At 45.3% G+C, this 27,911-nt stretch overlaps 1 protein-coding gene across 3 annotated transcripts; it reads right to left on the reverse strand.

The window, feature by feature from the left end:
- Positions 1-91: 91 nt before the first annotated feature.
- On the reverse strand, positions 92-27,911 carry LOC121861558 (titin-like). 3 transcript variants are annotated; one of them, XM_042359437.1, is made up of 4 exons: positions 24,088-27,911; positions 21,764-21,956; positions 20,273-20,296; positions 92-660 (listed from the first exon to the last, which is right to left on the reverse strand). In XM_042359437.1, exons 1-3 carry the CDS (start codon positions 27,786-27,788, stop codon positions 20,276-20,278), a joined length of 3,915 nt encoding a protein of 1,304 aa, XP_042215371.1. In that variant the 5' UTR covers positions 27,789-27,911; the 3' UTR covers positions 92-660; positions 20,273-20,275. The 3 variants fall into 3 exon arrangements, with proteins under 3 accessions (XP_042215371.1, XP_042215370.1, XP_042215369.1); XM_042359436.1 differs by having other exon boundaries at positions 20,273-20,299; XM_042359435.1 differs by lacking the exon at positions 20,273-20,296.

Raw genomic sequence — 27,911 nt, forward strand, 5'->3', positions numbered from 1 at the left:
TAGCCCGCGAACTGTTTCTCAATAGGAAGATGATTAGAACAGAAAAAAAACTTTACTTGTACATAAAAAAAATGGTTTGGCACTTACCTTCAAGTGTGTGTAAGGAGGTTATGTGAAGTGTCTCTCCTTTGTACCGCAAAACACTTGACACTTGACATTCGAGTCTTGACACTTGACACTCGAGTCTTGATACTTGACACTCGAGTCTTGACGTATGACACTCAGTAAATAACTAACCACAGGTTGAGGGAACAGCTCTTGGTAGCTCTTGAAGTTTTCGTAAGTTCTTCACTGTTTATCTTTTTGTGTTTTCAAAGTAGATTCAAAACGAGCAGGTAATATGAGTTGTAAAAAGGCAAAAATGGAGTGTTCTGACTGTAATAACAATGAATCATAGACAATGAAGACAGTTTTAACAATAAACGCTATCACATGTGGAAGATGAGGGCTAATGTACAATAATTTACAAGGAGAGAATGATGCTTTCTGAAACAACAACTAGTTTTTGTTTTCTCACTAGAATATGAAAATGCAAAATACACTTCTTATAAATGCATAGATACAGAATTATGAAAAACCGAAACTATTTCTAAAATCTACTTGAAGACATCTGCTTTAGGAAGGGTGGAACACCGTAGAGCTCGGACTGTCCGGAGGACTCTGCAAGAAACAAGAAAAATATTCCAAATTTAAAAATCGCAAAAAAAAAAAAAATAAATAAAAGCAAAAAAAAAAATACAAGTATTCCATTTGCTTCAAAACATTTTTAGGGTTGCTTACAGTGAAAAAAATCAGAGGGTGTTTTGTTTTTGAGGGGAAAAAAGACGTTAGTGCTTAATTATAAAATTTTTTGTCGTGCACATCTAAATGGAGTGGATGACGTATTACGCTGAACTACTGGCAGGGGAGGGGGGTTCTCGCAGGCCCTCCTGGATAATAAGATTCGGGGCTTAGATATCAAGGGACAAAATGAAAATAAAAACACGTAAAGACTAAGAAAAACACGAGTTTATCAGCAGATGGTGCAGTAGATGTAACCACGGTACACCTACAAGGGACACAAGTTATGGACCACCGCACACTGTCAACACGGAGGTGGACCTTAACTCACACTGCAGGTGAAACAAACTGCTCATTACAACACTCAACAAGTTCATACCGCGAAGGACCATCTGCATCCTCAACAGTCATACTCCCTAAACTCATGATAAGTAACTGGTGTTGTAATGATTTTATTAAAGAATTACATCATTCTTCATAAAATTGAGAAGGTTTAAAGGTTTTGACATCAAACGAGAAATATGAGTGTTACATGCGATAATTAACGCTAGTTGTTGAATTATAGGTGAACTGATCATGAAAATGGGACGCAATGTACAGTATCTCAAAAACGTATCTGCCAGGATGGGACCGATAACTTCCCAAATGCTACATGCACCTCTCGTGGTGTCCCGGGAGGGTTGGTATGTATTACTTATGTTAAACTATATACCAAAGTAAATGCATTTCCCAATATCTATCATATGTGGTCTCGTAATATTTCACACGGGGTGGGAACAGATACTTTTGTATATACTGTACAGTTACACCCCCTCCACAAAGTATCTTTACGAAGGATTTTGACAACCGTGCCGAGATAACAGGAGTCTCAGGGTCCATTTTGAAATTCATCCATTCCCGTAAACCTACTTTTTGGGGGCAACAGTGAGTGAGGAGTACACCTGAAATACATCAGAATGTACGAGTACATTATAAAGTAAATCCCACTTAAACGAGACCCATAGTCACCCAATACATGATCATAATAACAACCAAGATTATTTGACTTCAGCTGTTGATCACTTTGTCAGATGTTGGTCCTTTAGTTGTGAGTGACCAAAGTTTCTCAGGTATATGTTAGTAACCGATGGCCGATATCTATGTGGTGTTGATACGATAGTGACCGATATCCAAGATACCTTTCCAAAATCAGGCCACGTGTGTAACTCCTTTCACAGCTGTGGATATAAATAATAAAACAAAACGTACATACGAGGGTGAGTGAGTGAGTGGTAACAAGCTTCCACATTGACGGTACAGTAAAAAACCCAGGAGGCAGTGACGAGTCATACAGTACATACACAAGTAGAACATTCCCTTGAAGTGTACATGAAAGACAAAGAGTGTCCATGACAGACCGACAGCGTACATGACAGACAAAGAGTGTCCATGACAGACCGACAGCGTACATGACAGACAAAGAGTGTCCATGACAGACCGACAGCGTACATGACAGACCAAGAGTGTCCATGACAGACCGACAGCGTACATGACAGACCAAGAGTGTCCATGACAGACCGACAGCGTACATGACAGACAAAGAGTGTGACAAACCGACAGCGTACGCGACAGACCAAGAGTGTCCATGACAGACCGACAGCGCATGACAGACCAAGAGTGTCCATGACAGACCGACAGCGTACATGACAGACAAGAGTGTCCATGTCATGACGTGACCGACAGCGTACATGACAGACCAAGAGTGTCCGCGACAGACCGACATGACAGACCAAGAGTGTCCATGACAGACCGACAGCGTACATGAAAGACAAAGAGTGTACGACAGACCGACAGCGTACATGACAGACCAAGAGTGTCCATGACAGACCGACAGCGTACATGACAGACAAAGAGTGTCCATGACAGACCGACAGCGTCAAGAGTGTCATGACAGACCGACAGCGTACATGACAGACAGACCAAGAGTGTCCATGACAGACCGACAGCGTACATGACAGACCAAGAGTGTCCATGACAGACCGACAGCGTACATGAAAGACAAAGAGTGTACATGACAGACCGACAGCGTACATGACAGACCAAGAGTGTGCATGACAAATCGACACCGTACATGACAGACCAAGAGCCTACGTGGCAGAACGACACCGAACATGACAGACCAACAGTGTGCAGGACAAGCCAACAGTATATAACACAAGCCAACAGAACAGTGTACATGACAGACCGACAGCGTACTGACAGACCGGCAGTGTACATGACAGACCAAAAGCCTACATGGCAAACCAACAGCGTACATGGCAGACCAACAACGTACATGACAAAAGAACAACGCAAGAACATAAGAATGGAGAAAACTGCAGCGAGCCTATTGGCCCATACTTGGACAGTCCCGTTTACACCCAACCCCTATCGCTCTAATATCCATCCAACCTATGTTTGAAGCTATCCAGCGTATTCGAGTTAATGATGATGTTTGGCAACTTGTTCCACTCATCCACTATTATATTTCCAAACAAATGTTTACCTACCCCGCGCCTAAATCTATTGTTTTTTTTTAAACCATTGCTACGAGTTCGTCCCTGGTTGGATAGTTTGAATACCTTTAATATATCATCTTTGTTTAACCCTGACCTCCATTTATACACCTCGATCATATCGCCCCTCACTCTACGTCTCTCAAGGGAGTGCAAATTAAGATGCTTTAACCTGTCTCTGTACTCAAGGTTCCTAATGCCCGGGATTAGGTATGTCATTCTCATTTGCTTTCTTTCTAAGGATTCTATATTCATTCTGTAGTGTGGTGACCAGAACTGAACCGCGTAATCCAAGTGAGGTCTCACAAGAGCAAGATGTACTTTTAGGATAACCTCGCTAGTCTTGTATTTAACACTCCTTTGTATGAACCTAAATACTTTGTTAGCTTTGTTTCGAACAAATACACATTTCTTACTTGATTTAAGATTCTTGCTTATCATTACTTCTCAATCTTTCTCACAGTCGGATTTCTCTATAACAACGTTGTTCATCTGATGTCTGGTTTCTCTAGTTATATCTCCTAGACTAAATACTTTACATTTGTCCACATTAAATTCCGTTTGTAATTTTTCAGATCATGCGAAAAATTTGCTTAGATCTTCTTGTAGTTTTGCGGAATCCTCGTCAGATATATTTAACACACCCTATTTTAGTGTCATCTCCTCCAATGCCATGAGCCTCCACTTTTCGTATTAGTCTCCAGTGAGGGACTGTCGAAGGCTTCGTTAAAGTCGAGGTATACCACGTTATAGTCGTGTCCATCATCCAATGATTAGAAAACAGTTGAAAAGATTGTTAATAGATTTGTCAGACATGAACGCCCACATGTGAAGCCATGTTGGGAATCAATGATCAACCCGAGCCTCTCCAGGTGATTTCCGATGGAGTATGAAATTATTGCTTCCAACAATTTGCCTATAATAATATTGATGTTAAACTGATTGAACGGTAGTTAGAGGATAGTGATCTATCTCCCTTCTTGAAAACCAGTATCACGACAGATCAAGAGCGTACATAACAGACCAACAGCGTACACTAGACTAACAGTGTAAATGGTAAACCAACAATGTACATGACAAGCCAACAGTGTACATGACAAGCCAACAGTGTACATGACAAGCCAACAGTGTACATGACAAGCCACCAGTGTACATGACAAGCCACCGGTGTACATGACAAGCCAACGAAATGCATGACAAGCCGCAGTGTACATGACAGCCAACAGTGACAAGCCACCGGTGTACGCGGACAAGCCAACAGTGCAGTGTACATGACAAGCCAACAGTGTACATGACAAGCCATGACAGCAGTGTACATGACAACAGCGGTGTAGCCAACAGTGTGCACGGCAAGAAGCCACGGTGTGCCACAATTAGCATGACAACTGGAGTGTGCGCGGCAAGCCAGTGTGCAAAGGTGTGCATGACAAGCCAACAGTGTACTGACAAGCCACCAGTGTACATGACAAATAGTCAATACAAGCCAACAGTGTACATGACAAGCCACCAGTGTACGCGTGAACACAGTGACAAGCCACCAGTGTACATGACAAGCCAACAGTGTGCATGACAGCCAACAGTGTACATGACAAGCATGACCACAACAAGTATATGACAAGCCAACAGTACATGACAAAGCCAACAATGTACATGACAAGCCAACAGTATACACATACTGTATGTAAAACCAAAAGGGACACCAGCCTTTACAAAATCATGTACGATTCCTCTTAAAAAAAAAAAAAATCTGGTGTATTCTCAACATCATACAACATTCACCACTGTATTCTGAACAACATACAACACTCACCACTGCATTCTGAACAACATACAACATTCACCACTGTATTCTGAACAACATACAACACTCACCACTGTATTCTGAACAACATACAACATTCACCACTGTATTCTGAACAACATACAACATTCACCACTGTATTCTGAACAACATACAACATTCACCACTGTATTCTGAACATACAACATTCACCACTGTATTCTGAACAACATACAACATTCACCACTGTATTCTGAACAACATACAACACTCACCACTGTATTCTGAACAACATACAACATTCACCACTGTATTCTGAACAACATACAACATTCACCACTGTATTCTGAACAACATACAACATTCACCACTGTATTCTGAACAACATACAACATTCACCACTGTATTCTACCACTGTATTCTGAACAACATACAACATTCCACTGCACTGTATTCTACCAGACAACATACAACACTACAACACACTGTCACCACTGTATTCTGAACAACATACAACATTCACCACTGTATTCTGAACAACATACAACATTCACCACTGAACAACATACAACATTTACCACTCATATTCTGAACAACATACAACATTCACCACTGTATTCTGAACAACATACAACATTCACCACTACAGACAACATACTAAACACACAACATCTGACAGACGGGAGATTCCAGTTATGGACAGGCTGTGGGAAATTCAAACGAAACAGACAAAGGTAATGAATAGCTAACGGACAGATGAACGGACAGACAGAGAGATGAACGCGGACAGATGAACGGATAGAGAGACGAACGGGCAGGCAGAGATAAGAAAGGAGAGACAGAGAAGAACGGAACAGAGAGAGGAACGGACAGATAGAGATAAGAACGGAGAGACAGAGAGGAAGAACGGACAGACGGTGAGAAGAACGGACATATAGAGATAAACGGAGAACGAGAGAAGAACGACAGACAGAGACAGAAGAACGAACAGGCAGAGAGAGGAACGGACAGAGATAAGAACGAGGCAGAGAGAAGAACGGACAGACTGAGAGAAGAACGGACAGAGAGAGAGATAAACGGACAAGGACAGACACAAAGAGATGAACGATCAAACAGACAGACCAGACAGAAAAGGCCTCATGCACAACACGATATTTCAAAGCTCCAAAATCTGTGGCTTCAACGGGTGGTGAGAGGGTGGTGGAGAGGGTGGTGGAGAGGGGTGGTGAGGGGGTGGGGAGAGTGGGTGGTGGAGAGGGGTGGTGTGAGAGTGGAGAGGTGGTGGAGAGGGGTGGTGGAGAGGTAGGAGGTGAGAGGAGTGGTGTGAAGAGAGGGTGAGTGGTGAGAGGGTGAGGGAGGTGGTGGAGAGGGAGGGTGTAGAGGGGTGGTGGAGAGGGGGTGGTGGAGAGTGGTGGAGAGGGGTGGTGGGAGAGTTGGTGGAGAGGTGGTGGAGAGAGGGTGGTGTGGAAGGGGTGGTGGAGAGGGGGTGGTGGAGAGGGGTGGTGGAGGGGTGGTGGAGGGTTGGTGAGAGAGGGTGGTGGAGTGGGGTGGAGGGGGTAAGGGTGGTGAAGAAAAGGGGTGGTGGAGAGGGTGGTGGAGAGGGGTGGTGTAGAGGGTGGTTGGTGGAGGAATGGTGAAGGTGGTTTGGTGGAGGAGGAGAGAAGGGTTGGAGAGAGGGTTGGTTGGTGGAAGGGGTGGTGGAGGGGGTGGAGAGTGGGGTGGTGAGGGGTGGTGGAGAGAGGGGGTGGTGGAGAGGGGGGTGGTGGAGAGGGGTGGTGGAGAGGGGGGTGGGGAGAGGGTGGTGGAGAGGGTGGGTGGAGAGGGGGGGGTGGTGGAGAGGGGAGTGGTGGAGAGGGGGGTGGTGGAGAGGGGAGAATTGGTGGAGAGGGGTGGTGGAGAGAGGGTGGTGGAGAGGGAGGTGGTGTAGGTGGTTGGTGGAGGAGGATGGTGAAGGTGGTTTGGTGGAGGAGGAGAGGTTGGTGGAAAGGGTGGTGGAAGGGTTGGTGGATGGTGGTTTTTGGAGGAGGATGGTGAAGAGGTGGTGGAGGAGGATGGTGGAGAGGGTTGATAGAGAGGAGTGGTGGAGTTGGTGGAGAGAATTGGTGGAAAGGGATGGTGGAGAGGGTTGATAGGAAGTGGTGGAGAGGGTTGGTGGAAAGGGATGGTGGAGAGGGTTGTGGCCGTCTTGGTACAGAAGGTAATAGCTTAGTTTACACCACCAGGTTACGCGCTCGACTTGACATTGGCAACAAGAGAAATAACACGCAGTTCATTCCCGTCCAATCACCAGAATAAGTCGCTCGTTCAGCCCCACTCCTCTACTGAGTAACAAGCAGGACTAGATGTGACCAAAAAAGTCCCCATACCAAGATTCGACCCTGGTGCTATCAAGTTGCCAGTCCCCAAGCGCTAAGCCACTCAGTCAACAGACCCGAGATTGTCATAATGGTAATATTGGATTCGAGTCATATTATGAGAATTTTTGGTTATATACCTTCCTTACCTGACGAGTGGATGTTTTTCGTAGATGAGGGATATGTTTTTCAAGGTAAAATAAACAATTGTTGGTCTCCCTTGTTCGGGTACACTATCACGTAGGAACAGAAAGCATTTAGTTGTGTTTGATCCAATGTGATCTGACAAGTATGGCTTCCAATGTTACCTAAACTAACCTAACCTAGCATTTTCTCCCAAAGTGTTCCACTATTTACAAAATATGCGTTTGAGTATGGGCTTAGGTTAGGTTAGGTTAGGTTAGGTTTGGGGGGAGTGGGTGTGAAGAATTGGCCTGGTTTAGAGGGAGGACGAACACGTAAGGTTTTCTCTTGATATGAATTACTACGTCAGGTGCAGCTCAGTGACCCCCCAACCCCTTTTGTCTGCCGCAGTGAGGTCAGGGTCAACGACAATCGACCCAATTAAGAAAATGAGACGATTTTCATCAAACTACCTGTAAGGATAATAAACAATATACGTTAAATCAACCGGAGGATGATAAAATTATCTCCCTTAATTACCTGTAGGAAAAATAGGTCAATTCACCTGTAGCAAATGAAGATGATTCTCGCTAAATTAACCATTGTAATATAAGATGATGGTCGTTAATTAACCTGATGGAAAATAAGACGACAATCTCCCTAAATTGTTTGTCAAGAAAATAAACTCCTTCACCAGAGACCAAACTGTTGTCAGTGAAGGATTAAGGCGTAGTAACCTGTCTCACTGTTACTGAAACCCGCCAGATGATTAACACAAACTGCATTCATCATCAAAGAGTTTTCACATAATAAATACTTTGATCTCTAATACTGTGGCCAAGGCTAATTATCTCTCTTTATCAATATCAATATTTTTTCAGACTAAACTAATTTTTCATTCATTAATGCTAAGGAAAGTCATGTTATTACTCTCAGTTAATATGAATGTCTGCTTCTGACTCATGTGATTCAACTCAGATATTCCACAAACTGTAAATATATGTTTTGTTTAGTTAGTTGTCGGGATGTTTCGAGGCAATATGGTTATATGTGGAGGAGTTTGTTATTCTCACCAAGGATGAGTGTCAAGACGAGGTGGTAACGCTTGGATGATGACACTGGCTGTGTCACTCTGACGAAGACTTTGGTTAACTGGGTCCTACCGTGTACGTCTTTCATAATAACTTTTTATATCTTATGATGACTTACGGTAAAGGTCATTTAGTGATACATCTGTCCTATCTATCTGTTACTAAATATTTCCACTGGCTATTACTAAACGTTTCCCGGATCAAGGTGAAATTTGGTCTACATTTTCAAATCGTTGATATTTTGGCTGATTTAAAAAAATCCAATAAATACACAATATTACACCATATTATATCAAACCTCTACCTAGAAACGTTATACCAGTCTCAGGTGATAGCGGGTGACTGAGGTGAAGGTGTTATGTATTACTGAGCTTAAACAACTGAGGTCATTGAATCGCAAAGTCTAGGAGACGAGATCCCACCCTTCAGTCGCTCAGCACAAGGATGATTTTCAATATATTTATATATATATATAGGAACAGGGACCCCATACCACTTCTTCAACGTCACTAACCGACCAAACTAAACTGAACCTTACCTGACGATCCTGGGGTAATTATTGTTCGCTTTTCACCTAAAGCGAATCATCCAAATTTAACCCAACGAAATTCAGCCTAACGAGAATAGGGAGGGGAAGGTTAGGTCATGTTAGGTTAGGTTAGGTTGGGTATAATTGGTTCGAGTTATCTTGCTTTCAAAAATGAGGTACGTGTTTTAGCGGTCCTATGAGAGGTAATACACCCTTTCCACGCTAACCTGGCCAGTAAGCCACGCCCCTATTCTATACTAATAGCTGATTGGTTCATAGAAAATTCAAACATAAAGGTGTTCACAGTTGGTAAGCAGACTTGTTATTATCTAAAATAATGTTAAATATCTGGACTATCAAAATGCACATCATTTCAAGGCATTAGCACTTCAGAGAGGATGTTAGAAAATTTTAAATATTTATTATAAACGGTCGACATAAATACGCACTTATATACACGCAGTCCGGGGGGAGGTAAAACGCTCAGGGGAACCAATCAGCTATTTGTAGCTACAGACGAGGGGCGTGGCTTACGGGCCAGGTTAGCGTGGAAATAGTATAGTTTAACATTCGTCAGTTAGCGTAGCACCAGCACGAGGTGTCAGGTTCTGAACCTCACAGTACTGCTGCTTTTAACTGGAATGGGATGAACCTTCAGACACGTAGATAAGTTATTGTGAAAAAAGGACTATTGACTGAAGTGCAATATCCAGTTATCTGTTACAACTGACTGTGTGATAAACGCTTCAGTAAGGTTAGAGGTCGAACTGTAAAGTGAATCAACGTGTGTAGAATCTTTATTGCTCGAGAGCGTGCGTAAAATTTCTCAGGTGCTGCGTCATACTGCCTCCTCGTTTGTAGTATTGGTGGCAGTGCTTAATTGTTCACGTAAATAAACAAATCTACAGTGTTTAGGAGAACAGGGGAGATCTTGATCTTTAAGGATGGTCACCTGGTTATTATACCCATACATATGATTATTAGTATCTCTTCTTATACACCACCCTACCAAAAATATGAGCACTGTATGTTGTCCCCTCCATATATATTTAATACAAACTTAAAATGCCAGTTTTTCTTTCGAAAGTTCCGAAAACATACCGACACAATAAATAATTATGAAAATATTACTTCAAAAATGTTACTGGACAATAAAATTACTCTAATATCCCTAAGAAAATGTCTTTATCAGTACTTAAGGTAATATTCACCACAATCTGTAGGGCGATATAAATGTTGGTTGGTCAGTCAGTATTTGGTGTAAGATATCAGGAAAAGTAGTGGAACAAATCACCAACTATTTAGAGAAGAAAATTTAAAGAGATGAACACAACATGCGTCTCAAGACTTTACTAAGAAGAACAAGATGGCTAGAATGGGTAAGGCAGCTAATGGTTATTTTTTAAACAAGAAATAGCACGGTTCTAAAGGGTGGATGAACCAATAGTTATCATGAAAGAGCAAACAAAGTCATTCTTATTGGCTGACTAAACCAATGGTTGCTATAAAAGAACAAATAGTTGATATGATATTAATGGGTAGCTGAATCAGGAGCAATTAATAAGAAAATTTGTAAAAGATAAATAGATCACCGAAACTCTGGCTATTACTACGTGACAAATGACAATCATAATGGGTAAATGAACTGGGAACTATTATTAAGGCAAATAGTATAATTCTAATGGGCATTTAAACCGTTAAAAGTAGTGCAAGTTTAATGGGTGACGTAACCAGGATCAGTGACAATTAAAAGTTGTTGGTGCTCATAAATATTAGGAAACCCCATTTATTTGACCTGATGATTATACACCTAAGCGCTAAATGGGGCGTTAAGTTAGGTTGTATTTTGGTTAGGTTAGGTTAGGTTAGGTTAACTTTAAGGTGTTTTATCATCAGGGGACTTAAGTGGGGCTGCCTACGCTTCATGAGACCGTAAGAATGTTTACTTTTAATGGCCGACTAAACCAATGATGTTTATTAAATAAAAACATAAGTCGTGTATATTTAGTAGTAAGTTAAAACACCGTTCTTTATTAAACTCAGAGTACAATGGATACTAATAACTAGCTCGACCAATAAAGAGTTCTTGCAAGTCACTTAGATAATTGAGTGAAAACATTCGTGAGAAAAGTGCGTCGGCTATCTTAAGTAGTGTGTGTGTGTGTGATAACTAGTTAGGTGTGGGAGGGGACTAGTTAAGTGTGGGAGGGAACTAGTTAAGTGTGGGAGGGGACTAGTTAAGTGTGGGAGGGAACTAGTTAAGTGTGGGAGGGAACTAGTTAAGTGTGGGAGGGAGCTAGTTAAGTGTGGGAGGGAACTAGTTACGTGTGGGAGGGAACTAGTTACGTGTGGGAGGGAACTAGTTAAGTGTGGGAGGGAACTAGTTACGTGTGGGAGGGAACTAGTTATGTGTGGGAGGGAACTAGTTAAGTGTGCATGCTAGTGATCTTATTTATCCTAAAGGCGGAAATTTTAACACTAATTTAGTAAAAGTTGCTCCAGAATGGTTGGTGGTATTGCAGCGGGGTGGTGATATTGGAGAAGGGGTGGTGGTGGTGGTGGTATTGGAGAAGGGGTGGTGATATTGCAGAAGGGGTGGTGGTACTACAGAAGGGGTGGTGGTGGTATTGCAGAAGGGGTGATGATATCGCAGAAGGGGTGGTGGTGGTATCGCAGAAGGGGTGGTGGTATCGCGTAAAGGATGGTGATAAGGCCAAGCAGGTGACGGTACTCCAGAAAAGGGTAGTGACAATCCAGAAGAGGTAATGGTACTCTACAAGGGATGGTTGAGTCCTCCTCTATGGAAGGGGTACTCAACTGTGGGTAGGGAGGACGGTGGCTACCCAATGACTATAGATTGGTTTGGAAGATGGTACTGTAGATACCCTGAACATACAGGATCCTGGCTGGCCGGCCAAACGGGGGCAAAAGAGCTCCAGAGGGGATGAGAATACTGTACGCAGAAGAAGAGTGGTGGTGAAGTAGAGGTCGTGGAGACACACTAGATGGGGTGCGGGAGGTAGCAGAAGAGTTCCTTGTAGTGATAGACCAAAAACAAAGATAACTCTGGTCTAAAATATAATAGCCCAGCTTATTTAAACAGTCTTACTCAATATATCTGCCATACAAAGAAAGGTATAGTACATTATATATTATAGCCTATGTAATATATAACACACAGTATTAAATTTTATATGATAAACTGTTGTCTTGTCATCGATAGTCTTTTTGTTTCATGGATTTAGTGTAATATTATATTGATCACACGTGAAAAGGGAGAGATCTTCTTCCTCTCAGTCACACTGAACGTATATCAAAATTAGCTTCTTGTGTTTTGACCTTTTTAGTAACTTAGATAAAGTTGCTGTTAAGGTGACCAAACAAATGAGTGGTTTGAGTAATCAGTGTGCTGAATGACCACAGAGTAAGTAGGTGTTGAGTGATCATGAATGGTGAATAACCAGATTATAATTTACGATAAATCTTAAAATTCTTCTGTAAATGTAATGATTCATATATGAATCTACAAAAGGCTTCAGTGTACCGAAATGTATGAAACAGTGTGAAAATAATATGACAAGTGTTACTACTGTATATGATATAAATATTGAGTACAGACCTTTCAAATATCTTGAGGAGGGTGGAGGAGATGGTGGTAGAAAAGTGGTAGAGCAGAGAGGGTGGTAAGAGTGAAGATATAGTAGAGAGAGGGATGGTGTAATATGGGATGGGATAGAGTAGAGACGAGTAGAGTAGAGGCATAGTGGTAAGAGAGGGAGGATGGTGATAGAGTAGAGAGAGGGTGGTGGTAGAGAGAATGGGTGGTGGTAGAGCAGAGGGGTGGTAGAGTGGGGAGCATGGTGGTAGAGTGAGAGAGGATGGTGATGGGGAGTAGAGAGTTGGGAGGTGGGAGTAGATTGGTAGAGTAGGTGAGAGTTGGTGGTGGTAGTGGGGAGGATGGTGGGTAGAGTGGGGGATGGTGGTGGAGTGGGGGCATGGTGGTGGAAGTAGAGAGAGTGGGATGGGTGGTGGTTGAGTAGAGTGGGGGTGGTAGAGTGGGAGGGGTGGTGGTGAGTGGGATGGGATGGTAGAAGGGGGATGGTGGTAGAGTAGAGTTGGTGGTGGTAGAATAGAGAATTGGTGGTAGAATAGGGGGATGAAGTGATGATGGAGTGAGGGTGGTGGTAGAAGTAGAGAGGATGGTGATGGGAGTGTAGAGAAGGGGATGGTGGTAGAGTAGAGAGGTGGTGGTGAGACCTAGAGAGTGATAGATTGAGGTGGTAGAGTAGAGGTGGTGGTGAGTGGGGGTTGGTGGTAGAGTGGGGATGGTGATGAGTAGAAGGGATGGTGGTAGAGTGCAGGGTGGGAGGTGGTGGAGGAATAGAGGAATTGATGATAGAGTGAGGAGAGAATGATGGTAGAGTAGGGGAGGATGGTGGTGAGTAGAAAGGAGGTGGGGGTAGAGTAGGGGTGGTGGTAGAGAGGATGATGATGGGAGTAGAGGGATGGTGGTAGAGGTTGGTGGTGGAGTGAAGGGTGGTGGTAGAGTGGGGTAGAATGGTGGTAGAGTAGGGGATGGTGGTAGAGTGGGGGTTGGTGAGTAGAGTGGGGGATGGTGGTAGAGGATGGTGGTAGTGGGGGAGCCAGGTAGAGTGGGGGATGGTGGTGAGTGGGGATGGTGGTGGGGGATGGTGGTGGGGAGTGGGGAAGGTGGTAGAGGGTTGGTGTAGAGTAGAGTAGAGGGGATGGTGGGTAGAGATGGTGGTGGGGGGATGGTGTGAGTAGAGTAGAGGGGATGGTGGTAAAGAGTAGAGTGGGGGATGGTGGTAGGCTGGGGTTGGTGGTGAGTGGGATGGTGGTGGTAGAGTGGGGGATGGTGGTGGGGGAGAGGCAGGGGGAAGGTGGTAGAGTGGAATGTGGTGGTGGTGGGGTGTAGGGATGGTTGCTGGTAGATGGTAGAGTAGAGGGTTAGAGGAATTAGAAAGGGGAGTGGTGGGATGTGGTGGTAGGGGAGGGTGGTGGTGGGGAAGGTGGTAAGGGGGTGGGGGGCTGGTGGTGGAGGTGAGGTAGGGGGATGGTAGAGGGGATAATGGTGGGGGAAAGGGGGTAGAGGTAGAGTGGTAGGTGGGGTAGAGGATGGTTGGGGGAGGTGGTGAAGTAGAGGGAGAGTGGTGGAGTGATGGTGTGGTAGGGTAGAGGTAGAGTGGGGGTGGTGGTAGAGTAGAGGTGGGGTAGGGAGTAGAGTAGGGGTGGGTGGTAGAGTGATGGTTGCTTGGGAGGTAGAGTGGTGATGGTGGGAGTAGAGGGTTGGTGCAGGGGGGAGTAAGATGGTGGAAGAGTGGAGGGTGGTAGTGGAGTAGAGGGATGGTGGTAGAGGGGGGTAGTGGTGGAGTAGACAGGATAGTTGGGGTGAGAGTGAGTTGGTTAGTAAAGGGAGATAATTGAGTAGAGTAGAAGGAGTGGAGGTTGGGGTGGATAGGGTAGGGGTAGAGAGTAGAGGGGGTGGGGGGTGAGTTGTGGGGTGGGGGGGGAGTAGAAGAGGATGGTTGTGAGTGGGGATGGTGGCAGGTGGGGGAAGGTAGAGTAGGGGATGGTGGTAGAGGGCGATGGTGGTAGAGTGGGGGATGGTGGTAGGTGGGGATGGTGGTAGAGTGGGGGATGAGTGGATAGAGTAGGGGATGTGAGGGATGGTAGACTAGACGGGATGGTGGTAGAGTAGGGATGGTGGTAGAGTGGGGGATGGTAGAGTAGAGATGATGGTGGTGGAGTGGGGGATGGTGAGGAGGGATGGTGGAGGGATGGTGGTAGAGAGAGGTGTGGATTAGGGGATGGTGGTAGAGTGGGGGAGGTGGTAGAGGGAGGATGGTGGGAGGTAGGGAGGTGTGGATGTGGAGGGGGGAGATGGTGGTGGAGGGGGGCGGGTGGTGGGGAGTGGGGTGGTGGTGGTAGACTAGAGGATGGGAGTGGTGCAGGGGAGATGGTGGTTGGTGAGTAGATGGTGTGGACAGGGATGGTGGTGGGTGGGGGTGGTGGTGGGAGTGGTATGGTGTGGTGTGGTAGGGGAGTAGGAAGAGGAGATGGTGGTGGGGGATGGTGGTGGGTGGGGGTGGTGGTAGAGTGATGGGGATGTTGGTAGAGTAGAGGGAGGTGGTGGTAGATGGTGATAGAAGGGGATGATGAGAGGTAGGGGGTGGGGATAGAGTAGAGGTGGTGTTAGAGTACAGGAGGTGGTGGTAGAGTAGGGGGAGTAGAGGATGGAATTAAAGTAGAAGGGTGGTGGTAGTAGTGAGGATGGTGGTAGAGTAGAGTGCTGGGAGAGTAGAGAATTGGTGTGGTAGAATAGAGTTGGTGGTAGAATAGAGGGAGTGGTAAAATTGAAGGATTAGTGATTATAACAACACACAGGGAGGAACAAACTCACATGGTAACAGCAACAACACACAACAATGAATCTAAAGCACTTCTCCTTGTGTCTAAGTCAACATCATAGTTTACAAAAATTTCTCACTGACATTACTCTCAAACAACAAACTTGGGAAAATAAATAGAACGTTTTGTATTTCATGTAAATAAGTTTGTAATACATATCAAAGTTACATATTTCAGGAGCACTGTTATTTGAGTTATAATATGATTGACATACTCGATCTGTTTTTAATGATTTGAAGTGACTTGACACATCTCAGGATCCAGCTTCTCTTAGTGTGGAATATGGTTGTTGACACACACTGGTAGGTTGACACACACACTGGTAGGTTGACACACACACTGGTAGGTTGACACACACTGGCAGGTTGACAGACACACACTGGTAGGTTGACACACACTGGTAGGTTGACACACACTGGTAGGTTGACACACACACTGGTAGGTTGACACACACACTGGTAGGTTGACACACACTGGCAGGTTGACAGACACACACTGGTAGGTTGACACACACTGGTAGGTTGACACACACACTGGACACACACTGGTAGGTTGACACACACTGGTGGTTGACTGGTGGGTGGTAGGTTGACACACACACTGGTGAGTTGACACACACACTGGTAGGTTGACACACACTGGTGGTTGACACACACTGGTAGGTTGACACACACACTGGTAGGTTGACACACACACACACACTGGTGGTTTGGCTTTACTGGTTTGACACACACTGGTAGGTTGACACACACTGGTAGGTTGACACACACTGGTAGGTTGACACACACACAGGGTGACTGGTAGGTTGACACACACTGGTAGGTTGACACACACACACTGGTAGGTTGACACACACTGGTAGGTTGACACACACTGGTAGGTTGACACACACGGTGAGTTGACATACACACTGGTAGGTTGAGGTGGTGGGGTTGACACACACACTGACCCACACACGGGTTGACACACACTGGTGGGTTGACACACACACTGGTGGGGTTGACACACACACTGGTTTGACACACTGGGTGGGGATTGACACACACTGGTAGGTTGACCCACACTGGTGGACACACACACTGGTGCCTACACACACGTGGGATTGACACACTGGTAGGTTGACACACACTGGTAGGTTGACACACACACTGGTAAGGTTGACACACACTGGTAGGTTGACACACACACACTGGTAGGTTGTTGGTAGGTTGACACACACTGGTTGGGTTGACACACACAGTTGACACACACTGGTGGGTTGACACACACACTGGTAGGTTGGGTAGGTTGACCTTGCACACTGGTAGGTTGACACACCTGGTGGGTTGACACACACTGGTAGGTTGACACACACACTGGTAGGTTGACACACACACTGGTAGGTTGACACACACTGGTGGGTTGAGCACACACTGGTAGGTTGACACACACACTGGTAGGTTGACACACACTGGTAGGTTGACACACACACACTGGTGGGTTGACACACACAGGTAGGTTGACACACACTGGTGGGAGGTTGACACACACTGGGCAGGTGGGGTTGACAGGTTGACACACTGGTGGGTTGACACACACACTGGTGGGTTGACACACACACTGGTGGAGTTGACACACACACTGAGTAGGTTGACACACACTGGTTGACACACACACAGGTTGACACACCTGGTTGACCTGGTGGGTTGACACACACACTGGTGGGGTTGACGCACACACGGTGGGTTGACACACACTGGTAGAGTTGACACACACTGGTGGGATGACACACACACTGGTGAGTTGAACACACTGGTAGGTTGACACACACGGGTAGGTTGACACACACTGGTAGGTTGAACACACACACTGGTAGGTTGACACACTGGTAGGTTGACACACTGGTAGGTTGACACACACACTGGTAGGTTGACACTGGTAGGTTGACACACACTGGTGGGTTGACACACACACACACCTGGTGGGTTGACACACACTGGTGACACACACACTGGTGGGTGACACACACTGGTAGGTTGACACACACTGGTAGGTTGACACACACACACACTGGTAGGTTGACACACACTGGTGGGTTGACACACACACACTGGTGGGATTGACACACACTGGTGGGTTGGCTTTTCAGGGTGACACACACTAGACACACACTGGTGGTTGACACACACACTGGTGGGTTGACACACACTGGTGACCTTTGCTGAGTGGGTTGACACACACACACTGGTAGGTTGACACACACTGGCAGGTTGACACACACTGGTAGGTTGACGCACACTGGTTGACACACACTGGTAGGTTGACACACACACTGGTAGGTTGACACACACTGGTAGGTTGACACACACTGGTGGTTGACACACACACACTGGTAGGTTGACACACACACTGGTAGGTTGACACACACACTGGTGGGTTGACACACACACACTGGTAGGTTGACACACACTGGTAGGTTGACACACACTGGTAGGTTGACACACACACACTGGTAGGTTGACACACACACACACTGGTAGGTTGACACACACACTGGTAGGTTGACACACACACTGGTAGGTTGACACACACTGGGTAGGTTGACACACACTGGTAGGTTGACACACACTGGTAGGTTGACACACACACTGGTGAGGTGGGTTGTGACACACACTGGTAGGTTGACACACACTGGTAGGTTGACACACACTGGTGGGATTGACACACACACTGGTAGGTTGACACACACACACACTGGTAGTTGACACACACTGTTGACACACACTGGTAGGTTGACACACTGGTAGGGTGACAGCACACACTGTTGGGTTGACTACACACTGGTATTGACACACACTGGTAGGTTGACACACACTTGACACACACTGGCAGGTTGACACACACTGGCAGGTGGCAGGTTGACACACACTGGCAGGTTGATACAGTGATGTAGTGGTGACAGACACTGGGTGAGGTGACAGACACTGGAGTGAGATGACAGACATTGGAGTAAGGTGACAGACACTGGAAGGGTGAGACACTGGAGTGGGTGACAGACACTGGAGTAGGTGAGACACTGGAGTAAGGTGACCAGACACTGGAGTAAGGTGACAGACACTGGAGTGGGTGAGTGGGTGAGACACTGGAGTGGGTGACCAGGCACTGGAGTGGAGTGACAGACTGGGTAAAGGTGAACACTGGAGTAGGGTGTGACAGACACTGGAGTGGGTGATGACACTGGGTAAGGTGCAGACACTGGAGTAAGGTGACAGACTTTCAGAAGTGAAGTGACAGGGTGACAGACACTGGAGTAAGGTGACAGACACTGGAGTAGATTGAAACACTGGAGTAAAAGTGACAGACACTGAAGTGAGGTGACAGACACTGGAGTAAGGTGACAGACACTGAAGTGGTGAGACACTGGAGTAGGGTGACAGACACTGGAGTAAGGTGACAGACACTGGAGTGGTGACAGACACTGGACAGACACTGGAGTAAGGTGATAGACACTGGAGTAAGGTGACAGACACTGAAGTGGGGTGACAGACACTGGAGTAAAGTGACAGACACTGGAGTAAGGTGAAACACTGGAGTAAAGTGACAGACACTGAAGTGAGGTGACAGACACTGAGTGGGGTGACAGAACAAGTGAAATTGACAGACACTGGGTGAAATGACAGACACTGGAGTCAAGGTGACAGACACTGGAGGTGAGGGTGACAACTGGAGAAGGTGACGAACTGGAGTAGAGACACTGGTGAGGTGACAGACACTGGAGTAGGTGACAGACACTGGAGTAAGGTGACAGCACTGACAGACACTGGAGTGGGTGACAGACACTGGAAGTGGTGACAGACACTTGGGCGTTCATCCTGGGCGCAAGTGGTGATGGTGGTGGTGATGTGGTGGTGGTGGTGGTGATGGTGGTGGTGGTGACTGGTGGGTGGTTGGGTGGTGGTTGGTTGTGTGGTGGGTGGTTGTGACTGGTTGGTTGATGGTGGTGATGACTGGTGGGTGGTTGTTGTTGTCACTGGGGGTAGTGACTGGTGGTGGTGGTGGTGGTGGTAGTGACTGAGTGGCCCTGGTGGGTGGTGGTGTGTGGTGGTAGGTGGTAGTGACTGCTGGTGGTTGTAGTGGTGGTGACTGGTGGTAGTGGTGGTGTGGTTTTTACGGGGATTAGCCCACCCGGTCACAGTCACTGACCAGTAGGGCCTGGTGGGTGGTAGTGGGGGGTGGTGGTGGTGACTGGTGGGTGGTGTTGGTGACTGGTGGGTGGTTAGTGGTGGTGGTGGGGTGACTGCTGGGTGGTTGTGGTGGTAGTGTGGAGGATGGTGGGGGGATGACTGGTGGAGTGGTTGTGGTAGTGGTGCTAGTATAGAGGTGCAGGTGGTGGTAGTGGTAGTAGCAGGGGATAGTGGTAGTGGGTGGTAATTAATTGGTAGTGGCAGGTAGTGGGGTTGAAACTGGTGGGTGGTAAATGGTGGTGGTGTGGTGACTGGTGGGTGGGGGGTTGTGCGGTGGGGGTGGTGGTAGTGGTGATGGTGTGGGGGGTGGTGGTGTTGGTGGAGAGGGTGGTGTGGTAGTGGTGATGGTGTGGGGAGGTGGTGGTGGTGGTGGGGGGGTGGTGGTAGTGGTGATAGTGTGGTGGGGGGGAGCTAATATAGTTTGTATACCTTTTAGGGAGCCCCTGTAACCATCTTCTGCAAGAGAACACAAAATACCTTCTGTACAGATTCATAGTAAAATAAACAAATATTTGACATGTTATTATTAACACTTCTAAATATGCATCTATATTTAACTTTAAGTAATTATATTAGAATATTCTCCATTGACTGATGATCTGAAATAATTATATGGAGCTTAAGTTTAGTTGTTAAGAGTGTTAGCTTTTTTCTTTCATGGTTTTGAGTCGATTATTGATCCTGCTTGAGAGAGAGAGAGAGAGAGAGAGAGAGAGAGAGAGAGAGAGAGAGAGAGAGAGAGAGATACAATATTACAAGAACTGTAAACTGTATATGTATTATGTATCCAATTGGGTACAGTCCTACAATACTCTGAATTACCACTACAGTACGTTACTGACTTCTACATGCAACGACAATAATAATAATAATAATAATAATAATAATAATAATAATAATAATAATAATAAAGGCCTGGTAATCCTTTAAGTAAACCACAACAGAACTTATAATCGAATCAACTTTACTTAATAGTTACTTTACTGATAATAAACATCTGAGATTGTAAAGTTTTCTCTGGATTTTAAACTGAAATGAAAATATTTACCATAAAAAACACACTAACATACATATATACATTAATATATATATAGAACATGTTGACTATATGAAACTATAAAGCAGAACGATTTATTTATTCTCGATATAGTACTAAAGGCATTATATAAACTTGGTAAGGACTTATAAATTTCTGCCTATGCGTTACATGTTATAGTTATGAAGACTCCAAAAAAACTGTCCCATACCTTTCCTATAAGATTCTTTTCTTGTATCACCTATAATGCTATATTCCCTATACCACCTATAACTCTATAGTATATTATCAGTACAGTATCTCCTATGAAGCAATAATATTCACTATACTGTACATTTTTAATCCTATTCTCTATAATTTTAAGATGCTATATTCTCTTTAGACACTCTAATTCTATTTTCAATATCCACTATAATGCTACATTCCCTATATCTTCAATAATTATTTATACTCTAAGTTAACTATGTTTCTACTCCTCTGTACCTATAATTGTCAATATCATCTCTTCCATAATTAGATAATCTATATATCGCCTGATTAAATTCTCTAAATATCCTAAAATTATATTAATTCTCTATAACTAATTTTGTCATATATCCTAATGTTATATTTTCTATAATCGTAGGTTAGTTTAATTATATGTTGATAATATCTCCTATAATAATTAGTCCTCCCTAATGATCCTTTATCGGCTCCTCGTCCCTATAAACACGAATCATCTCTTTGTCCCTAAGAGAAAGAAAGAGGGAATATGAAAGGAAGGGGAGGGAGGGGGGGAGGGGGGAGGGGGGGAGGAAGTGAATTAGTGTGTGAGGTAAAGGAGGGAGGGAGGGAGGGAGGGAGGTTGTCAGGGAGGGAGAGACAGGACCCTCCCCATCACCCACCTGGTCCTGCGAGACGACAGAGCTACGGTTACTCCTCACTCCCAGGTCCATGCCGAAGGGGTTAAGCTGGCGAGATGCCTGCTGGCCCCTCGCTGCCGCCGCCTCCAGCTGGGGATGTTGCTGCTGCTGGTGTCTGCTGCTGCCGTAGTAGTCCAAGTCCCGGGGTGATCCACCGCCCTCAGCAGACGAATCACTGCCGGAGCGAATGGTTAACAATAAAACAAATCCTACACTTGTGTACGTTCATTTAATTCCAGACAGGAGATAAATTCACCCGGAAAAGTTCACAACATTAATTTTGCCTCCAATCTGGTGCTAAGTGAAGCTATCTATTTAAAATTGAGTCTCAGGTATAAAGTAGAATCTATCTTTGGACTATAATTTTATGCTTTAAGTCAACCAGATAATTGTATTGTTACATTTTCTCTTACGAGGAATATTCATCGTACGAACTTAATGAGAATCTGAACCCGGATATCTTAGCCTTTATAAACAAGAACAGAGGTTTTCACAGTTAAAACTACGTGCTGATAAGATTGTGAGAAAGCATCTAACTGACTGAAGCCTACGATCAATAGGGCTGCCAGAATGACATAAAAATTGCACTTAAGATTTTACAGTTGTTTAAAGACATTCTCTCTCTATCTCGGTTAAATGACCCCTGAGCCATTGATCATGCAGAGCTTGATTAGTAAATACATTTGTCAGGTCACTAAAAGCTTATTTCAGTTGACTCCCGCTTCACCAAGTTACCCCAGTGCTCTACATAATCTGGGGATCAAGGAACGTCGATGTTAGTGTCTCATAATGACAGTAATAAGAAAAATTAAAATAATAATAATAATAATAATAATAATAATAATAATAATAATAATAATAATAATAATAATGCAGTAATAATAATAATAATAATAATAATAATAATAATAATAATAACAATAATAATAATAATAATAACTTCAATTAGATTATTTTCAGACATAACAAACAGTCATCATCCTTATCATTTCAACACATGCATTCGTTACCGTGTCGACCTGCTTAATTCATAAACTATAATCAGTAACACAACCCATCCTTTAAATGAAAGCTAATTCTCATTTCAAATTCGAATCAACTTAGTTCCTGTAATCTTGGTGGCTGATGGACTAACTTATCAAGGCTAATTTTAACACGCCACGTACAGATAACTCGGATTCCTATGGGGATTAATTTTCTCTCGTGTAAATTGTGTTTGAGAACTGTAACTATTTACGGTATAAATTCTCAGAGGTATTTTTTTTTTTACTTTTGTGTTTTTTTAACGAGGGTAGAAGAATGCGTTGATAGGAGCCATTTGATGCGTTAATAGGAGCCGTTTGATGCGTTAATGGGAGTAGTTTGATGCGTTAATAGGAGCAGCTTGATGCGTTAACAGGAATAGTTGTATAAGTTTTAAGTTGGCACACACACACACACACAGTATCGAACCAACCCTGATACCAGGAACTGGTCCAATAAGTACCTGGTATCATGTTTACCATCTGGATCTCCAATACAAGGCGAGAGTGATAAAACAGTGGATTAATCTCTTATCTAAATTACCAAAGTATTGACACAACACTGAAAGGACAACAGATTTTTTTTACCCTGAAATAAGATGCTTTATATTCTAACAGATTAAAGTATTATTATTATTATTATTATTATTATTATTATTATTATTATTATTATTATTATTATTATTATTATTATTATTATTATTATTATAACTCTAGTGTCGTCTTAGTTACTGTACTTAGTGTACTGCTCTTAGACAATCTAACGGATTCTAACCCACCGGGGCCAATCTTTTTAGTCCCAGGAAGGTGTTCAAGAAGTGTGTTTACCCCGGAGCTGTTCCTCAAGAGCGAATTTATTTACCACACCAAGCATTTTCTTCTCCTTTTGACCCGAGTGATTGCCTGAGTTAATCTTATATGAAGTGGAAAATTGTTCGTCAGCCTGCAAAGACTATTTTATGCGGTGATGTCCTCAGATCACCTTCACTTATGGTTTTTATTTCTCAGGATAGGAATTATGGAGGAACACATTTACGTATTGACAGGGCGCTGTAGTATATATATATATATATATATGCTGATAACCACAAGGAATTGTTGAAGTAAGCTGGAGGAAAGACAATATTTAAAATATATTTGGTCTGTATTATTGTACAGTAGTTATAGTGAGTCTGTGACCAGTTTATTGAAATAGATTTTGTCATGTGTTAGTTCTGTATGTATGAATTGAAACCCCAGATTATGCAGGCTACTGTGATACTCTGAAAGATAATAGAAAAGTACCTCAGTATGGAGGTTCTGTCTGGGCAAGAAAGAAGGCTGGAAGAGTCCCGACGGTCTCGCGTTGAGAAGGGACTCAAGTCGCCCAGGGAGATGCCACTTAATTTTCTGGCAACAGCGATAGGCACGTCAGGCTCGGCGGCGGCTGGATCGTCGATGGGGTGTGACCCGCAGAAGGAGGTCTCCAGCAGCATACAGGACGGTGATGGTGATCGTCCGCCAATCGACCCCGCGTCTGATCCCAGAGACGACAGGCGACTCCTGCGTCCTGGTTGTGGGGGCAGAAGGAAGTCTGACCAGTTGTCCGGGATGGGTGATCTTCGTTCCAACATTCCTGGCTCAGATGACAGCGATGATAACCGGTTGATGCAGTCGTTCACAGGCGCCAATAGTCGCTCCAGGTCGGAGTTCTCGTAGTCGTCCCCTTCTTTCTTTATCTCTTCAATTCTTTCTCTAACAGTCGTGAGGTCTTCACTTGACGACGGGCTGGTTGGCTTGTCACTGTCGGACGAATGGGAGCTGTCGCCTTTGTCGGGAGTAGAAGCTTCTGAGAGAGGTTGTCCATTGTCGGAATCTTGATCATGGAGGTTTAGAGGCCCAGGAAGAGGTGGAGGTAACTTTCGAGTTGGAGGTTCTTCTTCTTTACTTGTTCTCTCTTGCTGTATTCGTAGTTCTTCAAACTGGGGCTTGAATGTCAACATTTCTCTTTGATCTTGTGTGTCTTTCTGCCTCTGTTGTGGTTGATGTCTGGGAGGAACTGTCTTGATCTGACGCACTGGCTTTAGCACTATATCAGGCATTTCATCAAAGTTAATCCAGCTTTTTATTGGTTCTGGTGGAGGCGTCACTTGTGCTGCTTCTGGTATATTGAAGGGCTCTGGTGTCGTTACTGGAGATCGACCTGGAGATCGACCAGGAGAACGAGCTTTCGGTGGCAGAGGAGGCGGCGTGTCCTCAGAACTTTGCACACTCCTTTCCCTGTATTGTCTCCGCAGTGTCCTTGGGCTACGTAGCCCTTCTTGGCAGAAGTCTTCCCAGCTCTTCGAACTCTGCTTTTTTGGACTCCGGGTTGGCAGCACCTTGACTGGTCCAGTTTGTGGTATATTGATCATCATTTTGTCACTTTCTCCATCCGGTGTGCTGGCTACTTGTTTGAATTCCTCCAGGCGTCCCTGTATAAGGGGCGTAGTGCTACGCGGTCTGTCAATGGACTGAGTATGGTGCATTTTTGTCACTCGCTCCTTCACAGGGATCATGGGTGCTGCTAATGGCCGCTCCATGGGCAGTGTGGTGGGCACGTAGGGAAGTTCTCCATCCTCGAGAGAATCTTGAGAGACAAGTCCCTTATTCTCTACATCAGGAGATTCGACGTCAGGTTCAGCTCCCTGTTGTTGTCTTGCTTTATTCTTGAGATAATCAATTTCAGATTCGCGTTCTGACTCTGAACGTGAATCCCCATCTATACTAAGTTCTCGCGCCGCTGCTTCGACGGTCAACTCAGTTTCACTTGTGCGATCTTTATGCTTTGGAGGTAAGTTGGGTTTATCAGCCTCAGAAACTTCCTCTTTTTCTTTACTAACTTCAGATGAAACACTGCCAGAAGGTGGAGAAGGAGGAGCCAGGGATGGTTTATCAAAGACGTCATCTTCCATTATCTCTTTCTTTTCATTAAACCCGTTTTCTTTAGACTCTTCTACTATAGTTTTTTCACCAACCGGTTTACTATCTGAGGTGTTCATGATGGAGGAGAGTTCATTATAGGAGCTGTCCCTGGAGCTGATGGCGATGTCAGGCTGGGGAGCGTCTGTCTCGATTGACGGCGGGGTTGCTCGTAATGGCTCTTTTATAGCTCTGTTTAATTCACTCTCTTGTCTAATTAATCCAAAAGACGAGGACTGATACTTTCCATCGCCGTTAAATGTAAATTCAACGTTAGTGATGGCCTCGCTGATCTTACTGTCAGTGGAGAGTGTGCGAGTCTCAGCACTCGGTTTACCTTTCTCGGCATCAGATTTCTTTTTAGTCTTCGGTCTGAAGATAGAGAGGACACTCCTCCTATCATGTGTATCGTCCTCGAGATCTCTTTCCCGACTTTTGCTTCGACTGCGAGACCGACTTCTCGACCGGAACTCCTTCTTTGCAGACCTGATGAACTGACTAAATGGACTTCTACGGCCACTGGAGCCAGGTGAGTCTGGAGTGACGGGACTCAACACGCTGCTATCAGATTTACGAAATAGGTTTGTAAATGAACTTTTTCTTGACACTGACGGTGAGGAGGAGCCACTCTCCACCTCGTCTCTGGTTCTTCGTCTTCTGGATGCCCTGGGTGAGGCAGAAGGGGTGGTGGAGAAGGAGCGAGCATTGTGGTAGTCTGGGGTGGTGGCGGTGGCGGTTGCTGAAGAGGCCATAGAGGGTGAGGGCGACGATCGAGGAAGATCCTTCAAATCTGGAACCTGGGGGACAGGAACTTTCTTGGGCATCCTTGGTGATCGAGGAGAGGATTGAGAAGAAAGTGGCTGTCGTTGTTGCTGTTCCGGCTGTTGTGTTTGTTCAGTGCGTAAAGGAGATTTAGGAGGATGCGTTGATTGTTGCTCTTTGGGAGGTTTGGGAATGGCAGTGGTGATATGTTCTCCCTCCTTGGCGTGTGAAGGTTTTCTCTTGTCACTATTAGCCTCTCTATCCGCCAAAGAGGATTTGTCTTTGACAGTAGAGTCCACCGCTCTGGTGGAAGGCGGTGCTGATTTGACAGCAAAAAGCGGCACTTTCGTGATGGGTGCTTTGAATATCGCTGTTACCTCCTCTTGTTTAAGTTTCGGTAATGTTGCTGGTGACGTACGAAATATGTCTGGTGGCTTTGCCTCCATGGGGGATTTTACTCTTTGTATCGATTCAATCGTAAAATCCATTATTCTAGCGGTACTAAGTGGCGGATCTTCCAAATCTATACTGGGCTGTTGTATTGGTCGACTACCACAGAAAGAAGTCTCTAAAAGCATTCGATGTGGAGAAGGAGAGCGTCGTGCAGAGCCGATTGAGCCAAGAGAGGACAGTCTACTCGAGTGACCGCTGGTGACGGGAAGAAGACCGTCACTGATCACCGAGGAAGAAGAACCTTTACGGTTGAATTCAGCAACACGTAGTACTTCCTCACGTCTCTCAAGCTCAGCCAACTTGCACGCGCGCTCTCTTCTGCGTCGCTGCTGCTCCTCTTCATAAGCATCCAGCTCTTCAGTGCTTGAATGCAAGTCTGCCGCCATGTTCTCACAAAAGTCAGATTTAGCGTACCCTGAAAACAACTCTTTTTCTGGTGTAGAGTCTTTGGAGTCTGTCTCGTGAGGCGAGGAAGACGATGCTGCTGAAACACGAATCCTAGGGGACGCTGGTACACTGAGAGCTGCCGTAGCTGTAGGCGTCACGGGAGTCGTTGTACCTGATGTCTCCTCACCAATTTCAGGAAGCTGAGTCCGTTCCTCAGGGCTGGAGTCCGACGTAGTCTTGTCCATACTGAGATCCTCGAAGGAGGCAAGGGGCGCGGGGCCCATCCGCCGCTGCCGGGACGGGAAGCTAGACAGCCGCTGCCGCCCCGCGTCTGACAGAGATCTCTTGCTGGAGTCCATACTGTCGGGCGGGGGATGGCTGCGGCTGCCGGTGCTGCTGCTGGTGCAGCTGCCAGGGGTGATGGCGGTGGTAGTGGTGGCCATGGCGGAGGTGTGTGGGTGTGGGCTGGGGGTGAGTCATGTGCAGGGGTGCAGGCGTCACGTCTTGGCAGCGGGCGGGCCGTCCCGCTTGTTTACAGTCTCAGCTCCACCACTGCTGGCACGCTC

The sequence above is a fragment of the Homarus americanus genome, unplaced genomic scaffold, assembly GCF_018991925.1.
Source record: "Homarus americanus isolate GMGI-L3 unplaced genomic scaffold, GMGI_Hamer_2.0 scaffold24260, whole genome shotgun sequence".
NCBI lineage: Eukaryota > Metazoa > Arthropoda > Malacostraca > Decapoda > Nephropidae > Homarus > Homarus americanus.

Excerpts from the sequence above, each read along its gene's own strand:
- LOC121861558 (XM_042359435.1), bottom strand. The coding sequence starts at position 27,788 with ATGGCCACCACTACCACCGCCATCACCCCTGGCAGCTGCACCAGCAGC. Across the intron at positions 21,957-24,087 it reads GACAGAACCTCCATACTGAG|TGATTCGTCTGCTGAGGGCG; the intron begins GTACTTTTCTAT and ends TCGCTCCGGCAG. Across the intron at positions 661-21,763 it reads CTGTCGTCTCGCAGGACCAG|AGTCCTCCGGACAGTCCGAG; the intron begins GTGGGTGATGGG and ends TGTTTCTTGCAG.